The 26,939-nt window shown below is 39.6% G+C and overlaps 1 protein-coding gene across 1 annotated transcript; it reads left to right on the top strand.

Moving 5' to 3' along the window:
* Positions 1-376: 376 nt before the first annotated feature.
* Positions 377-16,652, top strand: LOC135476652 (uncharacterized). Its single transcript, XM_064756751.1, has 8 exons — positions 377-498; positions 3,658-3,883; positions 4,442-4,569; positions 5,211-5,313; positions 7,593-7,720; positions 8,455-8,554; positions 11,045-11,490; positions 13,044-16,652. Exons 1-8 carry the CDS (start codon positions 432-434, stop codon positions 13,130-13,132), a joined length of 1,287 nt encoding a protein of 428 aa, XP_064612821.1. The 5' UTR covers positions 377-431; the 3' UTR covers positions 13,133-16,652.
* The last annotated feature ends 10,287 nt before the right edge of the window (positions 16,653-26,939 follow it).

Below are 26,939 nucleotides of genomic sequence, written 5' to 3'. Positions count from 1 at the left end.
GTATTTTCCATTTTAGAGCACCATTCTCGGTTATACTTTGATAGGAAGTGTACACTAGGGTGAACATCCACTCTGTTTCCTCGAATTTCCTTAACAAACAGCCAGGCGCAGACGATGTATCCGCCTCTGTGACGCGAGTCTGTTGTGAGGCAAGAGTCTGTTGTTTGCTGATAAGCCTAGTTTATGCCTCCCCCTCCCCTTCCCCCTTACCCCTCACACCTCACAATACCGCACCCTGAGCTTCATGTAAGTACCGTTTCCGCCGGACAGCTGAGCATCATGGATATGTGATAAAATAATACATTGTACATTTGCGGAATTTTCGTTTTATTCTGTTATGTTGGAGACCTATTGCGATTTGGTCTGTTCCCTCGTATTTCTATTTGGGCTTCTCTAACAAAAGACTTCAGGGCCCTCTAGCAACCGTCAGGATGATCTCCCTTAAGGTCGCTCTTCTGCTTTGTGTCCTGATGATGAACAGCGTCACTGGACAATCAGGTATGTTCTCTGAAGTTATTTTGCATCAGTTTAAGCCCATAATTTCTGCCTTGCTATTATTGCATTGGAAATGGACCGGCAAATAGAGTTTTTTAAATACTTATCAAGCAATGCCTGTCACAGCTCCGTATGCGGCATGCTAAACCTGGGAACTTCGTATCAAAAATGTTTATCAGATGTAGCTGTGGCATTTGTTCCAAAAAAAAAAAAAAAAAAAAGCCGCAATGTTTATGAATGTAAGACTGCATTTAAGAAGACGAGGGCTGGGTAAATAGGTGCCGAATCACGCGAGCACAGGAGCACATGACTTTTTCTTAAAGCCTCCGAGCGCTTATACTTTATGTGAACATTATTTTAATCTAACTGAAAATTTTGGCTTAATTTATGTAGTCAACTCTTCTAGGTTCAACCCAATGAAAGGTAGATAAATTTGTGTTAATTTATGTTAATCGAATGCACATTGAATCAATACCGGCCTTGGACAGGGGATTTTGTGAATTCTCCCGTTTTCTCTGTCCATAGCATTCTTTAAATTTTCATTTTAATTTAATTCATCATATAGATACAGACGCATATATTTTTGGAGGGGATAAAGTTTCGAAGAGTTTTTTCTGTCCCAAAATCAGGAAACACTGATAATGACTTGCAATTATACATGCAATTATATCAATAATTCTGATATGCAACAATAAGGTAGAGTAGAACACAGGAATTAAACAGTTAGTTAACAAGTAAATGTTCACTCGGTTTAGATTTAAATAATGATGTAGAATTGATAGACTTCAGACACGAGGACGATTTGTTCCACTCTCACGGACATTTGATTTTTGATGTATGAAGTGATGCTGTGGTACGATAAATTGGTTTGTGAACATTGAAGTCTGGGATTCTAGTTGGGTAATTGTGTACATCCGATTGTCATGTAAAAAATGCTTCCAAAAATACCAGTCGTTACGTGCATGTTTGCATGTTTGTATGTCAAAAAAAGTTCCTCAATACCTCATCAAAGGTCAGTGGTTTTCCATACGCAGACGTTCTGGTTCCTCACTCATATAACTGCTCACTGTCGTGCAAAGTGAACTTTTTTAAATTTGATGTTAAACAACAATCAAATAAATTTTAAAAATAATTAGTCAGATCTGCTGTGATATAGTGCTATGCTACCTACAACGAGACATACCTCTCGTTTTCTTAGAGTAGGCGCCATGTACATGTATAAACAAATCCAGGTTTTCTACCATTGCTGATCTACGGGGAAATTTGTAGAAAAGAAACAGTAAATGTGCCATAAGTTCATCTCTGAATATTTTCTAAATCACACACTAAGTCCATTAAAGGCAAAGAACACAGTAGTATGAAGTACATGGCAGATGAAAGACCATCATATATTGTCCGGGAGAAAAGTTTAATTTAATTTTTTAGAATTTTTCTTTTCGACGAAAAAAGGCACTTAAAATATAGGATTATATGGTGGCCTGTTGGGACCTAGTGGGTTTCAGTGAAGTCACTGCAATATTTTAGGCTTGAAATAGTTCGTTTTAAGGTACATTTGTTGAATGCATTCATAGATCTAAATGAAGATGCATTTTGAGTGATGAAATATAACAATCTATGTATGTCAAGTGGCAAAACGCTGAGGTGGCATCACTGGTTCCATCATGGTAAAAAAAACCCACAGTAGAATCCAAAGTTTTAAATGCATTTTACTAGGTCGAAAAATATTCTAAAAAAAATAAATCACACTATTTTCCCGGACATTGTTTAATGGTATTTTATCTGTCACGTACTCCATGTTAGTGTGTTCTTTGCTTTTAATCTCTAAATAACAAGTAGGGATCGATATATCAAAAATTTCTTTTCGTTCCCTTTTTTGATTTCATGAAATAGGAAACAATCAAAAAGCAATGCACTGGCTCGTGAAATCAAAGTATATATATATATATATATATATATATATATATATATATATATATATATATATATATATATATATATATGTGTATATATATATGTGTGTGTGTGTGTGTGTGTGTGTGTGTGTGTGTGTGTGTGTGTGTGTGTGTGTGTGTGAATGAGCTGATTAAGAAGAAGTTTTCTTACGTAATACGAACGAGCTCAATCTATCTTCACAAGTTAAAACGAATGTTTGGCAGTTAAGCAAGGCAATATGACTTACTTGTTTGTCCGCGGTAGTCTGCACAAAGGAGAACATTGATCTCAGATCGTCTGGCTGCTGGAGACAATAAACCCACTGAGTAATACGCTTTGCCCGATTACAATGTAAATTTAATTCGTAAAGCTTTTGGGAATTATCTGTGTAGGATCCACAGATTTCAGACCCATTAATGTGGTGATGTTTCTTTAAATGGCCATTAGAATAATCTGCATCGATGGAACACTTTACTGCGTCGGCGCAAACCATTCTATGGACTGGAGTCGCCATCCAAACCTACTTGTATGTAAGGAAATATGACCGATGTGCTGTTACCTGCGGTGACGCATGCGCACCAAACGATCAAGAACAAGAACGATAGCACTGCCGCAGCCCAAAACACAAAATCGTTTGACGGCATAAACTTTGCTTTGATAGGCAGTGGATTATATAGGGTTCCAGTAAGGAAACGCATATGCACATTTTTGCAAAAGTTAATCTGCTTTTGAACAATGTAGACTAATTGGGGAGTTTCGAGTTGGAATTATTTTGTCATCAGAGGTAAAACAGTCTTACAGTGTTATGCGACTTCTCAAAAATGTTAGGCAAATTAATGTTGACATTAATTTAATGATCACCTGTCCCACCCTTTTCCAGAGACACGTCTTTCCTTGAGGAACTTATCCAGTTCTCGAACGTTACGATTCTCAGTTTTTTCCATCATTTGTCTACTCTAAATTACTTTTTATGACACTTTTTTCAGACGCTAATGTTATAACGAATGTGATTAAAAATAGTTTTATAACATTTTTGACAGGTCACATGATACAACTGGACTTTCCCTACCTTCATTGATAAAAATGTTCGAACTTGAAACTCCCTCATTAATTTAATACGCGGCCATTTTCAGGGAAAGTTCCTTAGTTAGAGTTAGAAAGTTAGTAATCATAAGAGTAGGCAATATCGTGAATGAAGAATCAATGTTTCTATGAATAAATTCATTATAGGCGTAACTGGAACTAATCAGACAGCCAGGCTCATAACCAAGAGTCAGGGCCTGATCACCCCTACGGCGCAAAGCAGTGGTACAGTTCGAGAAGGCAACTGGACAGCTTCAAGCGAGCACGAGGGTACGACTGACCCTTCCTCCAACTACACGCTGATGCTAGTGTTCGAGGTGCGAAATTTGGTGGATAATCTCCAGAACTTGAACGTTACAGAAGAAGAGTTTGTGTAAGTTGGTGTAACGCCACAAGTTCAAAGCTCTTCCTTTTCTTACCATAGTAAAATGTTCTTCTGCAGAGTATTTGAAGGATTCATAAATCCTTTAGACTCTAGGATTCGGTCCATGCGTCCAAAATGTGCTGATGAGGGCATTAATGGTATTCTGATGTGGAATTTGTCAGAAAATGTGTATATCTGTATATTACTGTACCTTTGTCCATATTTTATACAGTAAAGCAACCAACTCATCCAAAAAACCACTTCAGAACACAAAGAGTATAAGGGCCATATCAAGACTAGACACGAATTGAATCCTTTGAATTATATGACATTGTCTTGTCATTGCCGGAGAGGAAGCCAGCATGAGCTGGACTTGAACTCACAGCGACCGTATTGGTGGGAGGCTTCTTGGTCATTGTGACGCGATGGAGTGCTACCCCACTGGGCCACGGAGGCCCCTACACAGTTCAATTAAGTAAGGTGCATAGAGTCGTATTGGTGCAGTTTTAGATACATTTTTAGTGCTGTGCATGTCAAATGAAGACTAAAATCCACTTTTTTCCGTAGAACGACCTATCAAAAGGTGTTGAACCTCACGTTTGAGATCGATTCGTACTTTGGAGATGATCTATCCAATGATACGGCCCTGATGTACTCAGAGATCAGTGCAGACTTCTTCAATATCACGAGAAAAGGTAGCCTTTATATTTAGTCATAACCGCAAGCCTGGTTTTACTTCAACTGTTAGGTTAATCTTGTCTCACCTTGAATACACCACGCTGGAATACCGTGCCTGATGTTTGAAGTTTACTGAACATCTCCCGTTCTCTAAACAACAAGGGAAGTTAACCCGGTTAAAAAAGTAAGCCTTGGCCCATGTTTCTAAATATGGCGACTTGAGTGATATAGTTATTTATATGATTGGTGTTTTACGCCGTACTCAAGAATATTTCACTGATACGACGGCGGCCAGCGTTGTGGTGGGAGAAACCGGAGAGAGCCCGGGGAAACCCACGACCATCCGCAGGTTGCTGACAGACGTTCCAAGGTACGGCCGGGCTTAAGTGAGTTGTGATGGTCGAAGGGGTACCCCGCTTAAATCTGAGTATTCGATTGCTCAGTCAAATTCAGACACACCTCAGTCGACATTTGGAAGTCTCAACTTTATGTACATGTAGATGACGTCTAAAATAACAGCACAATTTTCGCCGTCGGCACTACAATTTTCGCCGTCGGCACTACAATTTTCCCCATCGGCACTATGTCTCTTTAGATGTGGTAGTTACACCTCAGAACTGTTAGTTCAGAATCACCGATATCTTTTCTCATTTCGCAGAATGTCCCGACTATCAGAAAGTAAAGGAAAATATTGAGAAGTGCCCTAATACGACCCAAAGCATAGAAATTGCGTATGAACAAGGGGATCTTACATTTTGTAGGTAAGTCTTTAGTTATCGCAAAATATGCAGCTGTATGCGCATTACGCAAAACAGTTTCTATGATGTATCTACTTGACCACTACGCCACATGATCTCAAAGCCTCCACCATGTTTGACATGTGAAAGGTATGATGATTTGTGAGAATTGTCTATTATCGCCTATGTTTAAAAGTCTAGATAAAAAGACTTTACAGGGCATCCGCTACGATTAAAATGCCAGATAAAGGGAAAGATATCAGCTATGTTTACAAGGTGCGAGTCGTTTTGACAAGATACTAGTCATTTTCAAAGGCAACAACCCTGTTTACCAGAGACATGACACTTTCACAAATGTCAACCATGCTTACAACATAAATAGACTAAAACATACAGAAAGTAAGACCGGAATGGGAACTGGGAATGGTCACAACTACCTTGTGTAATGAGGTCTCTTGTCAGTTTACCTGAGTTAAGGTTTTATTCTAACCTCCAAGGTGACTTGTAAATTACAATGATGGTCTTGTTGTATTGTGTGTTTTGCGTGGAAAATGGAACAGTCGTTTGTATGATTCACTTTGTTTCAAAGCTGTTTTACCTATTACATGTAGTTTGACAACTTTTGAGATGACGTTGATTTTGTATTGCACATCCTTTGAATTTTACTTTTTAGTGTAATTTTTATTTTATTTCATATTTATTATTGAAATTCCTCAGATTCTTGTATAAATTCGTTTTCATATAGTCGCCAATGTATTACCCCAAAATGTGATCTCCTCAACAAAAACAAATAGTTTAAATAGATTTTTAACGAATTAAAGCGTCGGTTGAGACATGCTGGTTTCAATGCAAATAAATGCAGGTTTTAAATGATTTCAAATAAATTTTAAGTGAATAAATAATTGTGACACCGTCTGTCATCGTTAGGTGAAAGGAGAAGAAAGCATACGAATGATGTCAAAATCAGGTGAAAGCACGTGAAAACCTTATTTGCAAATAATACATGTATGTTCTTGACATTTTTTCGATTTTTTGGAAGGAGTATTGAAAGTATTTTTGTATGACCATTTTTGGGATCACTACTTGGAATATATCGTCTATGCATTATAATGTTTTAAGTGATGATGTGATGTTTTATATCCAAACACATGCATTTATTCTAAATTATGATAATATTTACCAATATATTAAAAAAAAGGAATATGATCAAAATCCAGGTTAAACACATTGTTATGTGAAAAGACCAAATTCTAGAGCAAGTATATTTATTAAACATCATTTACAACATAATCACACAAAGACAATATATACCAAGAGGTGGTCTCAAATACTCACCATACAAAAATCATTTTCAATTGTCTTTTTCTCTTAAAACAAAAATAGAAAAATTGTTTCCATTTACTCACTTTTTGCACTTTTTCATTTGACGCTAACTAGATCTAAAGAACCCACTACTCTAAACTTGTCCTCCGTTCTTCCAATCAAATACCTGCTTTCTAATATGGGAAGGTGTACATGTAGTCGGTTGTTTTGCTGATTTGTGTCTTACGACGTATGCTCAGAGTTGTTGGCTTAAACAAAAGATCGATCTTCGGAATCGTTCGCAGTTGGTGTTGCATAGGATTAAGCTGGCGATGAGACAGCGTAGAGCAATGACTTATGTGAGATTGGGCTTGTAATTGTACGTTTTAATCAAAATAATATCTTTGATATGGGGAATAATTTCTTTTTTCCGTCTTTAGTTTGTTAAAAGTGGAGCCTGTGTAGCTATATTCAGGTATCCTCATATCGTATTATAAAATTATGTATTTATTTTATTTTTATCAATTTGTTTGGTGTTTTACGCCATACCCAAGAATATTTCTCTTACACGACGGCAGCCAACTTTATGGTGGGAGGAAACCGGGCGAAACACACGATCATCCCTTCTCCTTCCCACGTACGGCCGGAGAGAAAGCCAGCATGTGCTGAAATTTCAGCATGCTGAGAAAAAGCTAGCAGGTGCTGAGAGAAAGCCAGCATGTGCTGAAACCTCCGCAAATATAAATAAGAGCTTTAGGGTTTTTTTTCCAAAGGGCTTTAATACCATATTGTAATGTGATACTGTGAAATGATTATGTTAAATACTATTTTGTGCTAAGTTAAAATCGCCTGTATCATAAACCTGTGAATAAATGTATATACATATTATCACTGTTAGGAATGGCTGAAATATTGCCGCTGTGGCGTTCAGCCATAATCATTCATAATTACTATTAATAATAATGCGTGAGCTATGTTCATTGTTTCCACTTTGATCACAGGTCATGGCAACGCAGGCATGGGTGTTTGACTAAAGCAACCGATGCTTTGAAATGCAGTTCCCGTTTATCAGCCACACTAACAAACAGAAACTCCCAGATGGCCAACATCTCAGCACTTTGCTCCAGAAGTAAGTCTACTCAGGCTGTTACCGTCTTAGTCAATCTTTTACAGTGTAACCGTAAGACACCACCTCAGTATATTAAAAAGACCATGACTGTGTAATGATTACGCTCAAAAATTTAATCCGTTAATTTTAACACAAAGTCTAAGTGATGTTTAAATGCATTTTACTATTGCAATAGATTATTCCATTGACTATAACACAGATATTCCATTAATTCAACATAAAGATTGCATTAGTCTCACAGGATATTACGTTGAATATGACGCAATATTATGTTATAATAACAGAGTACATTCAAACATCACACAGACAATAGACTTTCTGTTAAAATTAACACATTAAGTTTTGGTGTGTAGGTCACACGTATCTTGACATAGTCCTTGTCAATTTAGTTCGGTTAGGGTTTTATTCTTACCTTTCTTATGAATAACATTTCGCGATTATGTCAGTGTTTTGTATCAATATAATAAAAGGCACAGACATATTTGTACGACCTATATATAGTCGGACTGTGAATGAATACATGAGTGTAACAGTCCAAAATATTTCAGGCAACGATCATATTACCGCACTATATCACGGCAACGATCATATTACCGCAATATTTCCGGCAACGATCATATTATGCGCAATCTGTTTAATGTCAAACACATTCGTTTTAAGCGCATAAAGCCTGTGATTTATGGATCATCAGAGACTTGCTTGTGCATTATACTTGACGTTTATGCTGTTTTCAGGATGTTCAGACCTCATGGGATTATCACGCCGCTGTATTGAACTGGAATCAGATATAAGGGACCACCAGAAGAACGTAACCTACATGAGACACAAGTGCGAGTAAGTTGTGTTTTGATCTGTTAAACAATAAGTAAGTAACCAATACGCAGCCTTTTCTCTGTAACATGTGAGCAAATTGAAATAAATCTGTGGTGCACGATTTGTAAACTTTTCGAAAGGAACAGAGTTGAGGTACAAACTTGCCAGAAGTTTGGTGGCTTTAAGACATATTTGCAATGTGATAAGTTGTCTGTGTGTCGACTATATGCTAGGTTTTTTTTTTTTTTTGATTGGTGTTTTACGAATAAAAAGAATATTTCACTTATACGACGGCGGCCAGAATTATGGTGGGAGGAAACCGGGCAGAGCCATTGGGAAACCCACGACCATCCGCAGGTTGCTGAGACCTTCCCATGTACGGCCGGAGAGGAAGCCAGCATGAGCTGGACTTGAACTAAGAGCGACCGCATTGGTGAGAGACTCCTGGGTCATTACGCTGCGCTAGCGCGCTAACCAACTGAGCCATGGAGGCCCCGACTATATGCTAGGTACTGGATTTGATTTATATAATAGTTTTTAACTTTCTATCTATCCGTTCTGTTCTCAAGATTTGGTTTTATTTCATGACTATAGGCTATATTCTCCTATTATCGGTTCTGCTTTGTTCCCTATATGTTAGCTCTTTTCCCTAGGCTTTACCTTGGTTGTCTGTATGTTGGCTCTGTTCCCTGGGTGTTGGTTACATACCTTAGGGTGTTGCCTCTCTTCGCTGGTTTGGTTCTAATCACTAGCTGTTGGCTCTGATCCCTAGCTGTGGGCTGTGTTCCATAGATGTTGGCTCTATTCCTCAGGTGTTGTCTCTAGTCCCACATTGTTCGCTCTATTTACTATGTTTTAGCTGTGTACCCTAGATGTTGGCGCTATTCCTTAGGTGTTGGCTCTAGTCCCACAGAGTTGGCTCTACTTCCTATGTTTTGGCTGTGTTCCCTATGTGTTGGCCCTATTTCCTATGTTTTGGCTGTGTTCCCGATGTGTTGGCTCTATTTCTCATGTTTTGACTGTGTTCCCTATGTGTTGGCTCTATTTCCTATGTTTTGGCTGTGTTCCCTATGTGCTGGCCGTATTCCCTATGTTTTGGGTGTGTTCCCTATATGTTGGCTCTATTTCCCATGTTTTGGCTGTGTTCCGTATGTGTTGGCTCTATTTCCTATGTTTTGGCTGTGTTCCCTATGTGTTGGCTCTACTTCCTATGCTTTGGCTGGGTTCCCTATGTGTAGGCTCTACTTCCTATGTTTTGGCTGTGTTCTCTATGTGTTGGCTTCATTTCCTATGCTTTGGCTGTGTTCTCTATGTGTTGGCTCTATTTCCTATGTTTTGGCTGTGTTCTCTATGTATTGGCTTCATTTCCTATACTTTGACTGTGTTCCCTATGTGTTGGCTCTACTTCCTATGTTTTGGCTGTGTTCCCTATGTGTTGGCTTCATTTCCTATGCTTTGGCTGTGTTCCCTATGTGTTGGATCTACTTCCTATGTTTTGGCTGTGTTCCCTATGTGTTGGCTTCATTTCCTATGCTTTGGCTGGGTTCCCTATGTGTTGGATCTACTTCCTATGTTTTGGCTGTGTTCTCTATGTGTTGGCTCTACTTCCTATGTTTTGGCTGTGTTCCCTTTGTGTTGGCTTCATTTCCTATGCTTTGGCTGTGTTCCCTATGTGTTGGCTCTACTAGATGTTGGCTCTGATCCCTAGCTGTGGGCTGTGTTCCATAGATGTTGGCTCTATTCCTCAGGTGTTGTCTCTAGTCCCACAGAGCTGGCTCTACTTCCTATGCTTTGGCTGTGTTCCCTATGTGTTGGCTCTACTTCCTATGTTTTGGCTGTGTTCCCTATGTGTTGGCTCTACTTCCTATGTTTTGGCTGTGTTCCCTATGTGCTGGCTCTATTTCCTATGTTTTGGCTGTGTTCCCTATGCGTTGGCTCTATTGCCCAGATGTTGGTGGTATTTCCTAGATGTTGGATGTATTAACTAGATGTTGACTCTATTTCCCAGATGTTGGTGGTATTTCCTAGATGTTGGATGTATTAACTAGATGTTGGCTTTATTTCCCAGATGTTGGTGGTATTCCCTAGATGTTGATCCATTATCAGAAATTTAAATTGCAAAGACTTTGTGAATGTAGCCCAGTCAAAATCGGGCATATAATTTTGGCATATTGGCATAGTAAAAATAATGTGATAGTTGCTCTGCTAATGTTCTTTTGTCTTCTATATTTAGTATACCTTTAGCCCATTGTATAGTGATAGCGTTATTAGATATATCTTTCTGACACTGCGCGTCTGTATGCGTTTTTTTTTTGTTTTTAAAACGGGGTTTTTAAGTATTTTTCAAATTTTCGCTCTGGTACAGTTTTAACACCACCACCCCATCCTGAACTTTGTCCGATTTCCTTGACCGCCTTGGTATAAATTCACCAAAAGCAATACATGAAAATGTACATGTATACGTCACTGACGTCAAAGGGAAGTGTTTACCTACATATGACTGTTTTTCAGCTCAGCGTTAGCCTCCGGTTGTCTAAACATAAGCGTTACAGAGCCGTGCTCGTTGCTGTGGTCATACATTCAGTCCAAGCATCCAGGCTTCGTACGAGAAATCCTGGATGTTTGCATACCTAAGGCGGCTAAAGAGGAGTCAGTCACAGGTCAACTCCTCACACATACCCGGTCAGTGGCCATTATCACTAACATTACCTACTGGTCAGAGAATGTGACATGGGTAAAGGCCAACCAAAGCATCGCAGTGGAGCCGACACGAGGTCTAAGTTCAGAAACGACTACTTCGTCAGTCGAGATTCCCACGCCTACAAATGAGTTGACACGAAGTACAACAAACACTGCCCCATCCACTACTACAACAAATCTTGAAACACCTGGTCCCAAAGTTCCTTGGCAGCGACCTTACAACTGGATCCCCTGTGCAGAGGACGAGAAAGCAACAGGTAAGGGAGTCCGAGGGTGACAACAAATTGTTTATTAAGTGACACGTGGGAGGTGATGAGAGGTAAGACCAAGGATTGATGAGATGTGCGAGGACATAGCTAAGGACCCATGAGATGTGTAATGACAGGTAAATTGAGTAAACCACAAAGACATAAGTCACCACACAATCACAAAGACATGGGTCACCGCACAACCACAAAGACATATGTCACCACACAACCACAAAGACATATGTCACCACACAGCCACAAAGACTTATGTCACCACACAACCACAAAGACATAGGTCACCACACAACCACAAAGACACAGGTCACCACACAACCACAAAGACATATGTCACCACACAACCACAAAGACATAGGTCACAACACAACCACAAAGACACAGGTCACCACACAGCCACAAAGACACAGTTCACCACACAACCACAAAGACATATGTCACCACACAACCACAAAGACATATGTCACCACACAACCACAAAGACACAGGTCACCACACAGCCACAAAGACTTATGTCACCACACAACCACAAAGACATAGGTCACCACACAACCACAAAGACACAGGTCACCACACAACCACAAAGACATAGGTCACCACACAACCACAAAGACATAGGTCACCACACAACCACAAAGACATAGGTCACCACACAACCACAAAGACATAGGTCACCACACAACCACAAAGACACAGGTCACCACACAACCACAAAGACATAGGTCACCACACAACCACAAAGACACAGGTCACCACACAACCACAAAGACATAGGTCACCACACAACCAAAAAGACATATGTCACCACACAGCCAGAAAGACATAGGTCACCACACAACCACAAAGACATATGTCACCACACAACCAAAAACACTTAGATCACCACACAACCACAAAGACATAGGTCACCACACAACCACAAAGACACAGGTCACCACACAACCAAAAACACTTAGATCACCACACAACCACAAAGACATAGGTCACCACACAACCACAAAGACACAGGTCACCACACAACCACAAAGACACAGTTCACCACACAACCATAAAGACATATGTCACTCCACAGCAATAAAATCATAGGTCACAAACACAACCACAAAGACATAGGTCACCACACAACCACAAAGACACAGTTCACCACACAACCACAAAGACACAGGTCACCACACAACCACAAAGACACAGTTCAGCACACAACCACAAAGACATATGTCACCACACAACCACAAAGACATGGGTCACCACACAACCACGAAGACATATGTCACCACACAACCACAAAGACATATGTCACCACACAACCACGAAGACATAGGTCACCACACAACCACAAAGACATGGGTCACCACACAACCACGAAGACATAGGTCACCACACAACCACAAAGACATAGGTCACCACACAACCACAAAGACACAGGTCACCACACAACCACAAGGACACAGTTCAGCACACAACCACTTATTGCCACGAATGCACATGCCACGAAGAATGATGTCAACAATGAACCGATAACCGAAGTGCGCTTGTTTTTGTTGCAGGTTTGGGCGTGGCCTGCGGTGGATGGTCAGTCTGGTGTTTGCTGATGGAATGGGTTTTTCTTCATGTTGTTATGACCACGTTAATATAAGAGAGGTGAAACCCTTGGCAGACTTGGCGCGCTGGGTGTTGTTACGGACCAACAAACACCAAAAGGCTATATTTTAAGGAAGTGAGTTTAAGGTCAGCTTTCCACGCTATTTGTTACTCGTGTTAAATAGCGGTGTTTATGTTTGTTGGTCATGTCAATAGTGATATTTATGTTGTTGCTCACAGTAAATAGTGGTGTTTATGTTGTTGCTCATAGTAAATAGTGGTGTTTATGTTGTTGCTCATAGTAAAAAGTGGTGTTTATGTTACTCATAGTAAATAGTGGTGTTTATATTGTCGCTCACAGTAAATGGCGTTGTTTATGTTGTTGCTCACAGTAGATAGTGGTGTTTATGCTTGCTGCTCACAGTAAATAATGGTGTTTATATTTGTTGTCACGTAAATAGTGGTGTTTATGTTGTTGCTCTCGAAAAATAGTGATTTTTATGATTGTTGCTCGCAGTAAATAGTGGTGTTTATGTTACTCATAGTAAATAGTGGTGTTTATGTTACTCATAGTAAATAGTGGTGTTTATGTTACTCATAGTAAATAGTGGTGTTTATGTTACTCATAGTAAATAGTGGTGTTTATGTTCTTTCTTACAGTAAATGGCGTTTTTTATGTTGTTGCTCACAGTAAATAGTGGTGTTTATGCTTGCTGCTCACAGTAAATAATGGTGTTTATATTTGTTGTCACGTAAATAGTGGTGTTTATGTTGTTGCTCTCGAAAAATAGTGATTTTTATGATTGTTGCTCGCAGTAAATTGTAATGTTTATATCAGATGTTTGAACACAATGTGGGTCTTCTGGAATTTTGAATGACAATGATGGCAGACATTTTTCAGTTCAAACAAAAAACTGTTCCGAAAGTAGAGCATTAGATGACGAAATATTATGATAGAGGATTTCATTATACGATTAGTTTCAGAAGAGAGCTCGATAAGGTCTCATGTTTTATTCCAGCTTCAGCTGTGTGGCGTGCTGCCTCGGGTCAGATTGTTTGCCAAGTTACTGGAGAACGGCGATTTCTTTTTGCTCACAAACTTTGCCACTGCCGCACAAGTCAGATTTTCTTCAATATGGTAAAAACCTCCAGTTAAATAAATACACCAGTCAAATGACTGAACATCCTCCGTTTGGGGAATCTGACAAGATTGAAGCTTTGTGTTTTATTGTAAATATAAGCGTCAAGTCCGACATTCCTATACCATTCGTAGTCCGTAAAGGACGTTCCAAGTCGATAATCGCAAGATCCATTTCCACAACAACGTTTAACACTAACTCCCGAAGACAAAGGTATGTAAGAAATTATACAAATAAGAAATAAAGCCGGTAACACACAAGAGAGAAGCGGTCTTCAGTTTTCAATGATGCCGGGCAGACAATGAATATTCCAGGCATGAATTCCATACCAAAGTTCAAATTCGTAGTCCGTGAATGAGTTCCATGTCAAATAATAGCTAAACAAGTATCTCAGTCGCGCTTTATTTGCAACTGTTCATAAAGGCATCATGCTGATGTAATTAACATGGCTACCTTTACGGCCCCTAGCCCCAGGTTTAGCGGTATTAGATACAGTTTGAAAATGACGAGCGTTACAGACCCCCAACTGATCAGATTATGATTCACTACGTTATGTACTATGTCTTCATGTTCACGGAGTAAGAAATTCCATTGGTTTCCCGAAACGAAGATATAAAGTTAATGTTTTACCACGGCGAGGCACCGTTGCACAGCCGTGTGTATTGTGGATTGAATACAGCATTGTGCTGTAGATTGAATAGTCTTGTGTGAATGTTTGAATCTTATAAGCATTGTTCTGTAGATTGAATAGTCTTGTGTGAATGTGTGAATTCAATAGGCATTGTGCTGTAGATTGAATAGTCTTGTGTGAATGTGTGAATCTTATCAGCATTGTTCTGTGGATTGAATAGTCTTGTGTGAATGTGTGAATCCTATAAGCATTGTGCTGTAGATTGAATAATCTTGTGTGAATTCAATAAGCATTGTGCTGTAGATTGAATAGTCTTGTTTGAATGTGTGAATTCAATAATCATTGTGTTGTAGATCGAATAGTCTTGTGGGAATGTGTGAATCCAATAAGCATTTTGCTGTGGACTAAGTATATAGCCGTACCGAATGGGTTGAATACAGCATTGTGCTGTAGATTGAATAGTCTTGTGTGAATGTGTGAATCCTATAAGCATTGTTCTGTAGATTGAATAGTCTTGTGTGAATGTGTGAATTCAATAGGCATTGTGCTGTAGATTGAATAGTCTTGTGTGAATGTGTGAATTCAATAATCATTGTGTTGTAGATCGAATAGTCTTGTCTGAATGTGTGAATCCAATAAGCATTTTGCTGTGGACTGAGTATATAGCCGTACCGAATTGGACTGAATACAGCATTGTGCTGTGGAGTAAGAAGCCGCGTCGTGAGAACTGGACGCAGTTTTGTGATGTGGCTTAGCTATAGTCGTGTAATTTTGTATTGAACTCAGTTCAATGCCTTCGATTAACTATTGTCTTGTGTTTAATATTGTGGTGGGTGTAATATAGTCTCGTATTGTGGATTGCATAGTCTTAAATTTTCGCGTGAATTGAATAGTTGCGTGATTTGAATTGATTATAATCCGATGATTGTGATTACATGATTCCCTGTCTTGTGGAGTAAATATTGTTTTGTATTGTTGCATGAAATTTGATCCGGAGCTGTGAACCACATACCATCTTCGCTGTACAATGTATTATCTTGTTTAGGAGTTTATACAAATCTGTTGTGCTGAACTGGATATAGTGATAAAAAGTGGCATTTGTATCTGTCATTTCATAAAGATACATAAAATCGTTTGGGTGCACTCGGATTTGCTGTATGTACATAAAAGACTATGCTTGAAACAAGAAATATTGCATTTTCATAAGGATTTTAAGCTTCTTAATATGTTTTCCACTATTTAATTACGTGTAAGCATCTGTCCGAGCTATGGATTTTGGGACATCGCCTAGCGCGGGGGATAATAAAATTTGTCGTAAACTGTTATTACGGCACACGCTGAATACATTTTTTTTATTTGGTGGGAATTTATCAATTGATTAAAAATGAAATTAAAAAACAGTTAGCATATAACTTTTTATGATAAATAAATGGATTTGCTGAAAGAGGTAAATGATATGGAGCATGACATATTTAGCAATATTTGTGTGCAAAACCTGGAGCATGACATATTTAGCAATATTTGTGTGCAAAACCAGGAAGTGTATATGGATATGATTATTTCAACTGATCATTGCAGTAGTAGTTACACACTGGGTCTGAAATGTGGAGAAATACGTGGATTCGAACATAGCTGTGGATGGTGGTGCGCTATGAGTCTAAGAAAGTATAGATTACAGTGGTCAGCTGTTGATCAAAATACTTCTCCACAGTGTTTGTGATGTCCGTCGATTTGTGTTCAGATTTGTTTGTATTGATTACACTGGTATTTGTGTGAAATAAAATATATAGATTATATATGAAAAATTATGCTGTGTTGTATAATGACGGACTACTGATACATTTTGTGTCGACACTATATGCATGTATACTTTGGATTTAACGTCATACTTAACAATTTTTCAATGAGTCCATGCCGCCAAAGCACTGGCGCCACTTAAGTATCATGCCGAATACACCAAACACCCCACCCGATCACAAAAGAATTTATACTGACAGTGGTCTCACCAGTCCTTCTTTCTTGCTTTAACCTCTCAGTGCTGAGCGCCCAGCGAGGCAGCAACAAGTACCAATTTTTAAGTCTTTGGTATCACCCGACCCAGGTGTGATCCAGGGTCATAGAGGCGGGCGCTCTAACGATCAGGGCACCACATGAAGAATTCCACTGATTCAATCGACAGTGTAGTGATTAATATGTTAATGAGCTTCAGGATTTACTCTTCTGCCGAATAATGCACATGTGGCTAAATCTGTAAGATCCGTTTTTTTACATAATGTGAACGACTTAGGTGGAATATTTAGTTTACTTATTTATGTATTAGACTGGTGTTTCACGTCGTTCTCAAAAATACTTCGGCGGACTGTGTTATGGTGGGTAGAAACCCGGCAGAGCACTGCATGCAGAAACCCACGATCATGTTTACCGTCTCGAGTCTCAGAGTGTGTTTGAGTGGTCTGCTGCTTAAAAAGTTTATCGTTCAATCGCTGGAAAAGAAGAGATGTGTCACAATAACCGGGCTTGGGCAGGGGATTTGTGGACTTTCCCCATCTTCTCAATAAGCAGTGGGGTGAGTGAATGAGTGAGTACTTGGGGGTGTACCTCTTTGTTGCAGGACGGATTTCCACCTCTCTTTCATCTAGTGCTGCTTCACTAAGGTGACTTACCAAAGACTAGTAAGCCGCCCCGCCAGAGCCATTATACTGATACGGGCTAACCTGTCGTTGCTATATCCCTTAGTGCTGAACATCAAGCGAGGAAGTTACAACTCCCTCTGTTTAGGTCTTAGATGTGACCTGACCCAGGAGTGGCCCCGAAGCGATAGTGAGCAATGGATGACTCTCCAGGCGCTTGCCTTCTCTTATAATGCGAACCGTGCGAGTGAAACATTCTTCAATATGGCGTTAATCGACGGTCAACTCGATGGGCACTCATAGAGATCTGAAATAATTCGGACCTAATTTGTGTTGTCTAGTTTTCAATCCTGTCTTTGTCAAAGCGATTTCTGGACAAACTCTGGACAAAGTACTGCTTTCGGCCGAAGTCACCGTTATCCGGGTTATTATACAACCAAACTAAATGAGTGTTGAAAAGGACGTGTTATTTGTCACAAACAGACAGAAAAAAAACGTTATGTTTATTGACTTATGCATTGCACTGAATTCGGAAGAATTAATCGGGTTCAAACCTGATTCAAACGTCAACTGTTTGTTGTTATACAAACTAATTTTAATTGGTCGTTAGCTCTTATCAGAAGCAACCTGTTCCAACCCCTAGCTGTAGCGGAAGTTCTGCTCATATGTCCTGCATCTATTCTTCTCTATACCGGACGTTAACAACTTTCCTAAGACAACTTAACACAGCAATAACACAATTGTGCGATTCTCGAACCCAGTGAGACTTAACATTTAGGGTATACAGAACAGATGTGAGTGTGTATACATGTGTGAACAAAGGCCTGTACCGGAAAGATACAGTTTGACTCCTCGAGTTTTAAATCCGTTTATTTATCACTAATGTTATTCTACCCAGGTGCCCTCTGTACGTCTTGGTGCCGTTATGCATTGTGTGTTCTTCAGCAAATATAGGGCCTTTAAACGTATAGGGGAGTCTTCCATAGACATCGTAAAGAGAAACCTAGGGATAGCTTTATAAGGGATACAGCTTTACATAACTGTAATAAAGCGATACAGCTTTACACAATTGTATGTAGAAATCAATCAACTGATGTCATTGGTAGTTGATGTATGTCAGGTTAGCATTTACATCTATTGCCCACATATACACTTTTGATATGTGTTGAAGAATATAATTCAAGCAAAACACTAAAGCCATACAATAAAATGCATAGGCCCCTACTCTAGCATTTTTTAGCATCTTTAATAAATGAGTTTCGAATTCACATTCTTTTGTTGCTAAAGCCTACTACACTCCTACAGTGTCATGTGACTTGTCAAAAATGTTAGACAAGCTTTACTGACAAATAATTCACCGATCACCTTTCTCACTATGCTCCGGAGGTGCAAACGGAACCTCTTTCTTTCAGGGACATTTTAATTTCACAAATGTTCAGCACCTCAACTTTCTACATCGTAACTTTCTGTAAAACTTTTTTCAGACGACCATGTTAACAGATCACATGACACAGTGGGACATTTTTCTTACCTTCTGCGATAAAAGAGTTCGAACTCGAAACGTCCTTATTAAAGGTTCTTTGCTTAACATCGAAAAATGTATCTTTCTCGCAGCCTTTAAAAATAAATGTTTGATCTTCCCTAGAAGCCCAGTTGTCTTTTTTTTCCCCAAAAGCCCCTAGGGATATCGCCAGAAGCCCCTTAGGATTTGCCCAAAATCTCCGCTGGGTTTCTGCAAAAGCCTGTGGGGTTTCCAACAATTTAAACCTGACAACAGTCTACCATTTTAACAATTTTGACCATGACATGGAACTTCAATGAAACTATTGCAAATAAAAATACATCAATCATATTACAATGGTCACTTGGTCAAGTAAGGCCCATCGCTGGCTTAGATTATTACAGTGCTCGTTGGTAGTTACCATCAGGTCCTTGGCCAATGAGGTCGTCTGCTTTGGGCCTTTAGATCAGAAGGCTGGTCAAATACATTAACCTACCCAAGGTCGATGGTTTACTCCGGGCACTGGATTTTTCCGACGATATACCAGTTCTAACTCCTCAATAAACACCTTTCAAATAAATACGTAAAATTCCTTTATGTTAAGAGTGTTTGATAAAGGCTTAAAACAGTGCTTAGGTAAACAAATGATTCCATTTGTTAAGGTGAAAGTGAAAAGATTTATGTCCTCATTAAACAGTGGCTACAGACAAAGTGTTACAATTGTTTGTGGCACACTGTACATAGATTTCAGACCTACTGGTCAGCTAGTTAGTAAGATCAGCAGTGGCTCAGGCCTCGTTGCCAACAAATAGCCCTCATACACTCAGACAGTTAAATGTGTCCAATACTCATTGGAAGAATTTGTGTGTCACTTTTACATGTGTAATACATGCAGACCATCCCAAGTTAGGACACGGCAACGACTTGATTTAAGAATTCTTCCGTCTAAAGCTAGCTTGCTCCGGAGAACAAGAACAGAGCGTTTCAGGTAGTTGCCCTGTTCACTTAAGTGTCTTCCGGTTTTACTTGAGTTTTTATTTTAAGAGTGACAATGTGTATGACCCAGGCAACAGCCTGTATAACCCAAGCAATAAACCTGTGTGACCCAAGCAACAACCTGTGTGACCCAAGCAACAACCTGTTTGGCCCAGGTAACAACCCGTGTGATGCAGGCAACAACTCGTGTGACCTAAGCAACAACCTGTGTGACCCTGTATACCCAGGCAACAACCTGTATGGCCCAGACAACAACCTGTGTGACTAAGACAACAACCTATGTGATTCGGACAACAACCTGTGTGACTCACACAACAACCTGAGTGACCCAGGCAACAGAATATGTCAAAAGCTTATATGAGCAAGTCAACACGCATGTATAACGTTTAAGAAGCCACTGTTATTGTGTTTTTCTTTTTTTTTCCGTTGTTACTTTCATATTATGATGCTGGTGCTCAATCAAACATGAAATTGAAATTTAATAATACACTAATACATACATTATTATTCTACCGCTTCCACGTTTGCCTGTCTTATAACGTTGTGACGATAGTGCCGCATGTGTTTTTCGCATAATTACGGTCATACTGACAGCTCGTTGGGGCTTCGGCCACGCAAAAATGAAACGAATCCACATCAGCCCGTTTTCATTCAATAATTTATAAATGTTAAATAAGTAAATACTACATGGCTGTATTGGAAAGATTACCTGAGGTGATATATAATGCATATGGAATGTAATGATTTGAGGTGACGCTACAAATTCTTGTTGGAGGCACACTACATGCACTCTAAGGATTCCTTCGTCGTCATATGACTGAAAAATTGTTAAGTACGACGTTAAACCCTAAGCACTCACTCACTCACTAAAATTCTTGTTCTGTGGAAATGTATTGGCAGAAATGTAGATTTGTCCTGTTTTTCTCTAAACTACAAACACTGGCTGCTATTGGCAACTACAGTTATAGTTAACTTACAGCAAATAGGTTGGAGTTTGTACATGGGTCACTATTTATTTTAGACACTTAATCTGTTAAATTTAACAGAAAGTTTGTTATCTGTGTGATGCTAGAATGTAATCTGTTATTACTGAAGATTATTCTGTTAAATATTCCACACATATTCTATGAATTCAACATAGCGGTTCTATTAAACTAACAGGATATTACGTTGAATATGACACAATATTGTGTTGTAGATTTTTTTATAGTGTACATATGCAAGGAGCTGTACTCCTATTCACGTTTGAGAATGTAGTAATCATTCCGAGAATTAACAAATTCTCTGCCATTTTTGTAAACATGTGGAGAATTTATGTGTGGAAACAGACATTGGTATGTCAGCCGTCAACCGAAACGGACGTTCCGGATCAATAGTCATAATGCCAATTCCCAAAGGACCGTTTAACACCAACCGCTAAAGAACATCTATAATCAAATTTCATCAAACAAAACAGGCGGATCACGATTAAGATATTTTGTTCAAAGCATAATAGCATATTTGATCTTTTATCAGTTATTTTTTATTTTCATTTTTTATCAGTTATTTTACAAAATTGTAGACAATATAGATTTATGCACCGCTCAGGTATTTGTAAGACTCAGGTATTTGTAAGACTCGGTATTTGTAAGACTCAGGTATTTGTAAGACTCAGGTATTTGTAAGACTTGTGGCATGATGGAATCAGAATAATCGGCTACACCCTTAAAGGGATACAGAATCGTTTCTGATTGGCTGGTGTCAGAGATAGGCAACTTCAGGCAACTTTTAACCTAGGGTCACTTTTGGGTATTGTAGGCACAATCAAACGTGATCAAGACTTAAAGGTTGACTTTAACCCAAGAAATCCTATTTCCGATTCTGTACCACTTTAAGCAGTCAAACATACATACCCTTATTTTACGGCTGTAAATAAAAGATAAAAGCTAAGGCTGTTAAATCCAACTTCCATGCTAAGAGACAACCATGTTAAGCAAATAATCAGTCAAAGTGCTGTAAATCAGGGGTCGGGGTGCTGTAAATCAAGGGTAGGGGTGCAGTAAATAAGGAATGAAATTTGTCTGGTGGTTTACAGTATCGGTAAAAGCAAAATACACAAAATACACAAAACAATTCCAGATCATTGAAAGATGTTATCAAAATGGAGGTAATCGTGTGATTGTACTTTTTTCATAACAATGCTATAGGTTCTACAATCAATGTCTTCCTGTGCGACGAAAGACAAATTATAAGATGAATCCCAATCGACTGGATCAGAACTTGTTTCCTGAGTTATATGTCTACAAAAAAACTTAAAAGATACTGTATACATAAAACATGCATGCATCTACCTTCTTCATTAAAACGTATCACTAATATAAAAAGGAGCCTTTTGATATGAATGTTATTGCATAACCGTAGTAGGCACCTTACAAAAAAGGAATCTTAGTCGCCCACTAAAAAGGAATAGAGTACTGTATGTGATAGCTGATACCCGTAAATTGTGAATGCCATAATATTGTTCTTTACTTCTTTCATTTATTGGAATTAACGATTGTCACTTTCTAATTATCCACGATGTCACAGAGTTCGAAACTGATCAAAAACCTGATCACGAGTCGTTTTAGGAGATTTCAGATTTAGATTAAGGAGACTTTGAGGATCATTACATAAACAATTCACTCCATATACACGCACAATAGGGCCTGTTGACAGCAGGACAGTTGCATTGTTTCCTGCTGTCAAAGAACAGGGTTCCTCCATGAGGAATTTGTCTTCCAGCACAGTTGTCAGCATCCATTGAGCGTCTCTATACGACAATGCATAGAGTTTACCTTCTTGGGAATCAACCGTCAGAACTACATCTTGAACAGAACACACGGAAGTCAAGGCACCGAAATTAGTGGGTCCGTAACTTTTACAGTCATACCCTTTGATTACTCGAACTTTGTCGTTGTCCCAGGATAGAATTTTAAGGGCTTTGCCATCGGGTACGAAGAGAAATTCTAGCGAGGTGGCGAGATTTCGAGGCTCGTGAAACACTGGAAGGCCAGCGTCACCGAAGCGGAATGTCTTTAGAACCATTCCCTGGAGTGAGATGAGGTCTACAGCTGGAGGCCATTCACAACTTGCTAGTGCAACGAGGCTAAGACGTTTAGGAACATGCGATATGCCTGTGTACTGAGCCCGTGTGGGGATACTATTTACTAGTCTTAGTCTTGGGCTTAAGGAGAGAAAGTATATTTTACAACCATACCCTGTTACAGCCAAACTGGCTTTCCTCTTCATATCTTTGCATGGCGACAGGCCTGAAGGCACAGTAGGCAATAGGACTCGACCGCTCACAGTTCCTGTAGGTCGGCAAACGAATACGTATTTCTCAGATGATTTCAAGCTTGCGATATCTCCGGTTTTCAACACACAAGACATGTCGATGGTACCTTCCATCGCGAGCGTAAACTCTGACTTTCTCTTCAGTTCAAGGACGTTAGCTTCACTTACCTTCGCTTGACATGTAATCGTCAATTTTTCGTACAAATCGTCTTTCGTATTTGGCACTGAATCAACTTTTTCGCGGTATTTTGAATACTCCACCGCTCGATATGGTATTCCGCTTTGGTCATCGCTCGCCACAGCACCAAAAGCTTTTATTGCATTTATTTCCGTACGATCTGTGGATTTATTCAACAAAGATATTTTTCCTAAAATATTTTCTTCAGAACCTAGAAGGCTCCGTACAGAATCGCTAGTATCAAACACAAGTTTTTCCTGCGAAAGTTCTTCGTCGTCTACATGACTATTGGAGAAGACATCTGGTTGTTGCTCTTGTTGTATGTCAAATACACTGACTAACGATGCTAATTCCAAAGGCCCGCCTTTTTTGCTGATCATTTCCAAATGATTCATCGATTCCTCTATCAGAGAATCCTTCATTTTAACACTTTCTTCCTTTTCGCTCAAATCTTTGTCACTTGCAGACACCACTCTACCTAGTTCGTCCTTTAAGTATGCAAAACCTGTATCTAACTTTGCTTGCAGGGTATGTTTTGTGTCCTCTATGTGTTTCTGTATGGCGAAGGCATCCACACTTAAAGCTTGTCGTTGGTGAATGTACCTCCGAAGTTTGACAGCAAGGTGATGGCGAGTCTGATTTAAGCAGGCAAGAATTTCCTGTACTCGAGGTCTTAGAAAGCGATACTCGGCTCCTTCTATTGGACAAACACTCCTGGCACTGACTGTGAGTGGTGTAATGACAAATACGACAAAGCACTTTATTATGTCCAGTGCAGTATAGCTCGATAGCTGCAGAAGGGTGTTCCAAGCACGGTACTCTTCCACATCTGGCGTCCGTCGATAGTTCCAGATTAGTACCTGCCGCAGTTCCATCCGATACCGATTTGGAGCGTGGCAATAACTTGTCATCAGCATGTTGAGTACAGCGTTCATTGGCCATGTCACTATTGCTCCGAGATCTGTCTGGGTAATGGTGATCGACGAGATCTTTTAAACTGTTGACGTAGAAATTGTCGGGCAGAGAGTTCACAAAGTCACTCACACTGCCTTGCAGTGGAATTCCCCCAACTGCTTTTCTACAGGTGGGGCAATGCACTACCCTGTGTGACACTAGGCCCATGGTGGAACCCGTTGGCATTGAGGAAATGCTTGGTTGGCGACTGCTTGTGCAACAGAAGTTGTACAGGCATTCCCGACAAAAGAAGTGGCCACACGGAAGCGTCTTCGGCTTTTGATAGGTTTCCCAACAAATGTGGCAGGTGAGAAAGTCATTGGAAATCTCAGACACGATGTTGTGTCGTCTTGCCATAGCTGTGATTGTTTTCAGTATGGACAGAAGAGTAAATGGCGTTCAGGGCGATTAGGCGAAATACTGATTTCCAAGAGACTAATTAAACCGCTCGTGGGTAAACAATAAAGGTTGTTTACAAATCCTTGAAGCGTCAGAGCTTCAAATATTAAGAGTAGACCGCATTGAGGTATAAGTGTACGCGCTGTGGGTTTAGCCCAACATTGTTATCTGCCAGGGGTAGGGATATATGTGTAGCTGCATCTCCCCGGGAACATCCGGTGTTCACAGAGCGAGTTTGCACTTCATCGTGTACAGCTCATTTCCTTATAAACTGCTGTACGTTACATCCTGTAACCCATTAAACGCTCTTTCAGCATACAATGGAGGTTACAGACAAAAATGGGTTCTTATTTACCTATTTGATTTCTGTTTTACGCCGTACTCAAGAATATATCACTTATACGAGCGAAGCCAGCATTATGGTGGGAAGAAACCCGGCAAAGCCCCGGAGAAACCCAAGACCATCCGCAGGTAGATGACAGACCTTCCCACTTACGGCCCAAATGGGTGCTGGCGACTATACTACTTACGAACAATTAAGTAGAAATCTAATGTGTTCTTTGCAGGTAAACCCCGTTTTTTGACACGATTACTCATTTACAGCATAATAAGTTGCCCATCCATTTTAAAGCATTCAAATTATGTAGAACACTTTATCTAAATCCTTATCTAAAACATATCCGCATGATCATTTCCACTGTGTTTGTTAGAATTTACATATTGCAGCAATATATTTGGATCAGACGGTATGGTATGTATTTATATACTTCTGTCAGCTTCCGCTCATTTAGACGTAAACCTCTTTAAATATGGAATAATATAATGAAATTAAGACGTACAGAATAGTGAGAAAATTCTGAGCATCAACGACAGTGTGATGGCTGGCAAATTGTCACACGTAACCGGTGAAACACTGTCTCTTGTCAGTTTACCTCAGGCACGGTTTTAATCTAATTCTTCATGCAAATTGTTAAAAGTAGCAAAGAACCCCTTACACCGTGATGGGAAATCGTATCGATTGCCAACCTGTTCACAGTGACAGATCGTCTCCGAAATGACGCGAGGGCTGTTGAAATTGTTAGGTAGCCGGTGTAGCTGATGGAATAGGCTAAGCAGAAATATTCGTTAACCCTCAGCCGAACTGAAGAGTGAAGGAGCACTGATTGAATAATATTGCCACACAGACACTTCAGGTTGTTGATGCACTATAAAATTCGGTACTGTTAGTTTGCGCCTAGTTAAAACATGTCGGAATATTGTATGTTTTGGATAGAACTGAAAACTTTTATGCCAGCGTTACTTCCTATCCGCTGGAGGTTACCGAGGTAACAAAATGCTATGACTTAACTTCCCACAATCTCAGCTAAAAAAAAAAATGGTTGTTGCGCTTGGTTAATTTTTTTATATGTTGTAGACAAAAGTGCAAGCTGCATGTGGAAGCATGGCAATTAATTTCCCCCAAAAAACAAACAGAAATGCTGGAAAGTCCTGTAAAACTGAGAGATTTTGGCGGCGTTTTGTCCGTCATTTCCCTATTTGTATTCTTCTATATAGGTAAATTATCAGGATTTTCAGACGCTAGATTGTGGGCTTCTATGATAACCACTGTCCGTAAACTGACCAATCAAGTCAACTTTACTGCTATATCAGTTGTACTTTTTGGACAATGTTCAGTTTCGGGAATATTACAGAGGCCGCTCGCACAAAGCGATCCTAGGGTAAGTTGATTGTAACTACCGCGGCGACACATGTTAAAGACACATGTTGTCATGGTAGTTACAATCAACTTCGGCTACAATTGCTTTGTGCAAGGAACCGCACCTGAAAGCGGGCTATATACGTTCGCTTGTTCATACTGGTACAATACATGACAATGTTGATCTGAAACAGTTCGTGTCTTTCCGAGTTCTATTAAAACTCACTACTGCTTCTTTAGCGTAGGCCTTTAAATAATTGTTTAGCATTTAAACACAAATATATTTCAGTCAGCCTCTGATCACATTTGTTCAGATCCCTTGAACGACGATCTCATGGTTCTGTTTGTTGCAAATAGAGTCCCCTAGTATCCCTGGGATGGAAGTGTTCCACTTCCAAACGTGTTACTGTTTATCGCCATACACAG

Source organism: Liolophura sinensis, chromosome 10 (genome assembly GCF_032854445.1).
Source record: "Liolophura sinensis isolate JHLJ2023 chromosome 10, CUHK_Ljap_v2, whole genome shotgun sequence".
Taxonomy (NCBI): domain Eukaryota; kingdom Metazoa; phylum Mollusca; class Polyplacophora; order Chitonida; family Chitonidae; genus Liolophura; species Liolophura sinensis.
This window is presented reverse-complemented; position numbering and strand designations above follow the sequence as displayed.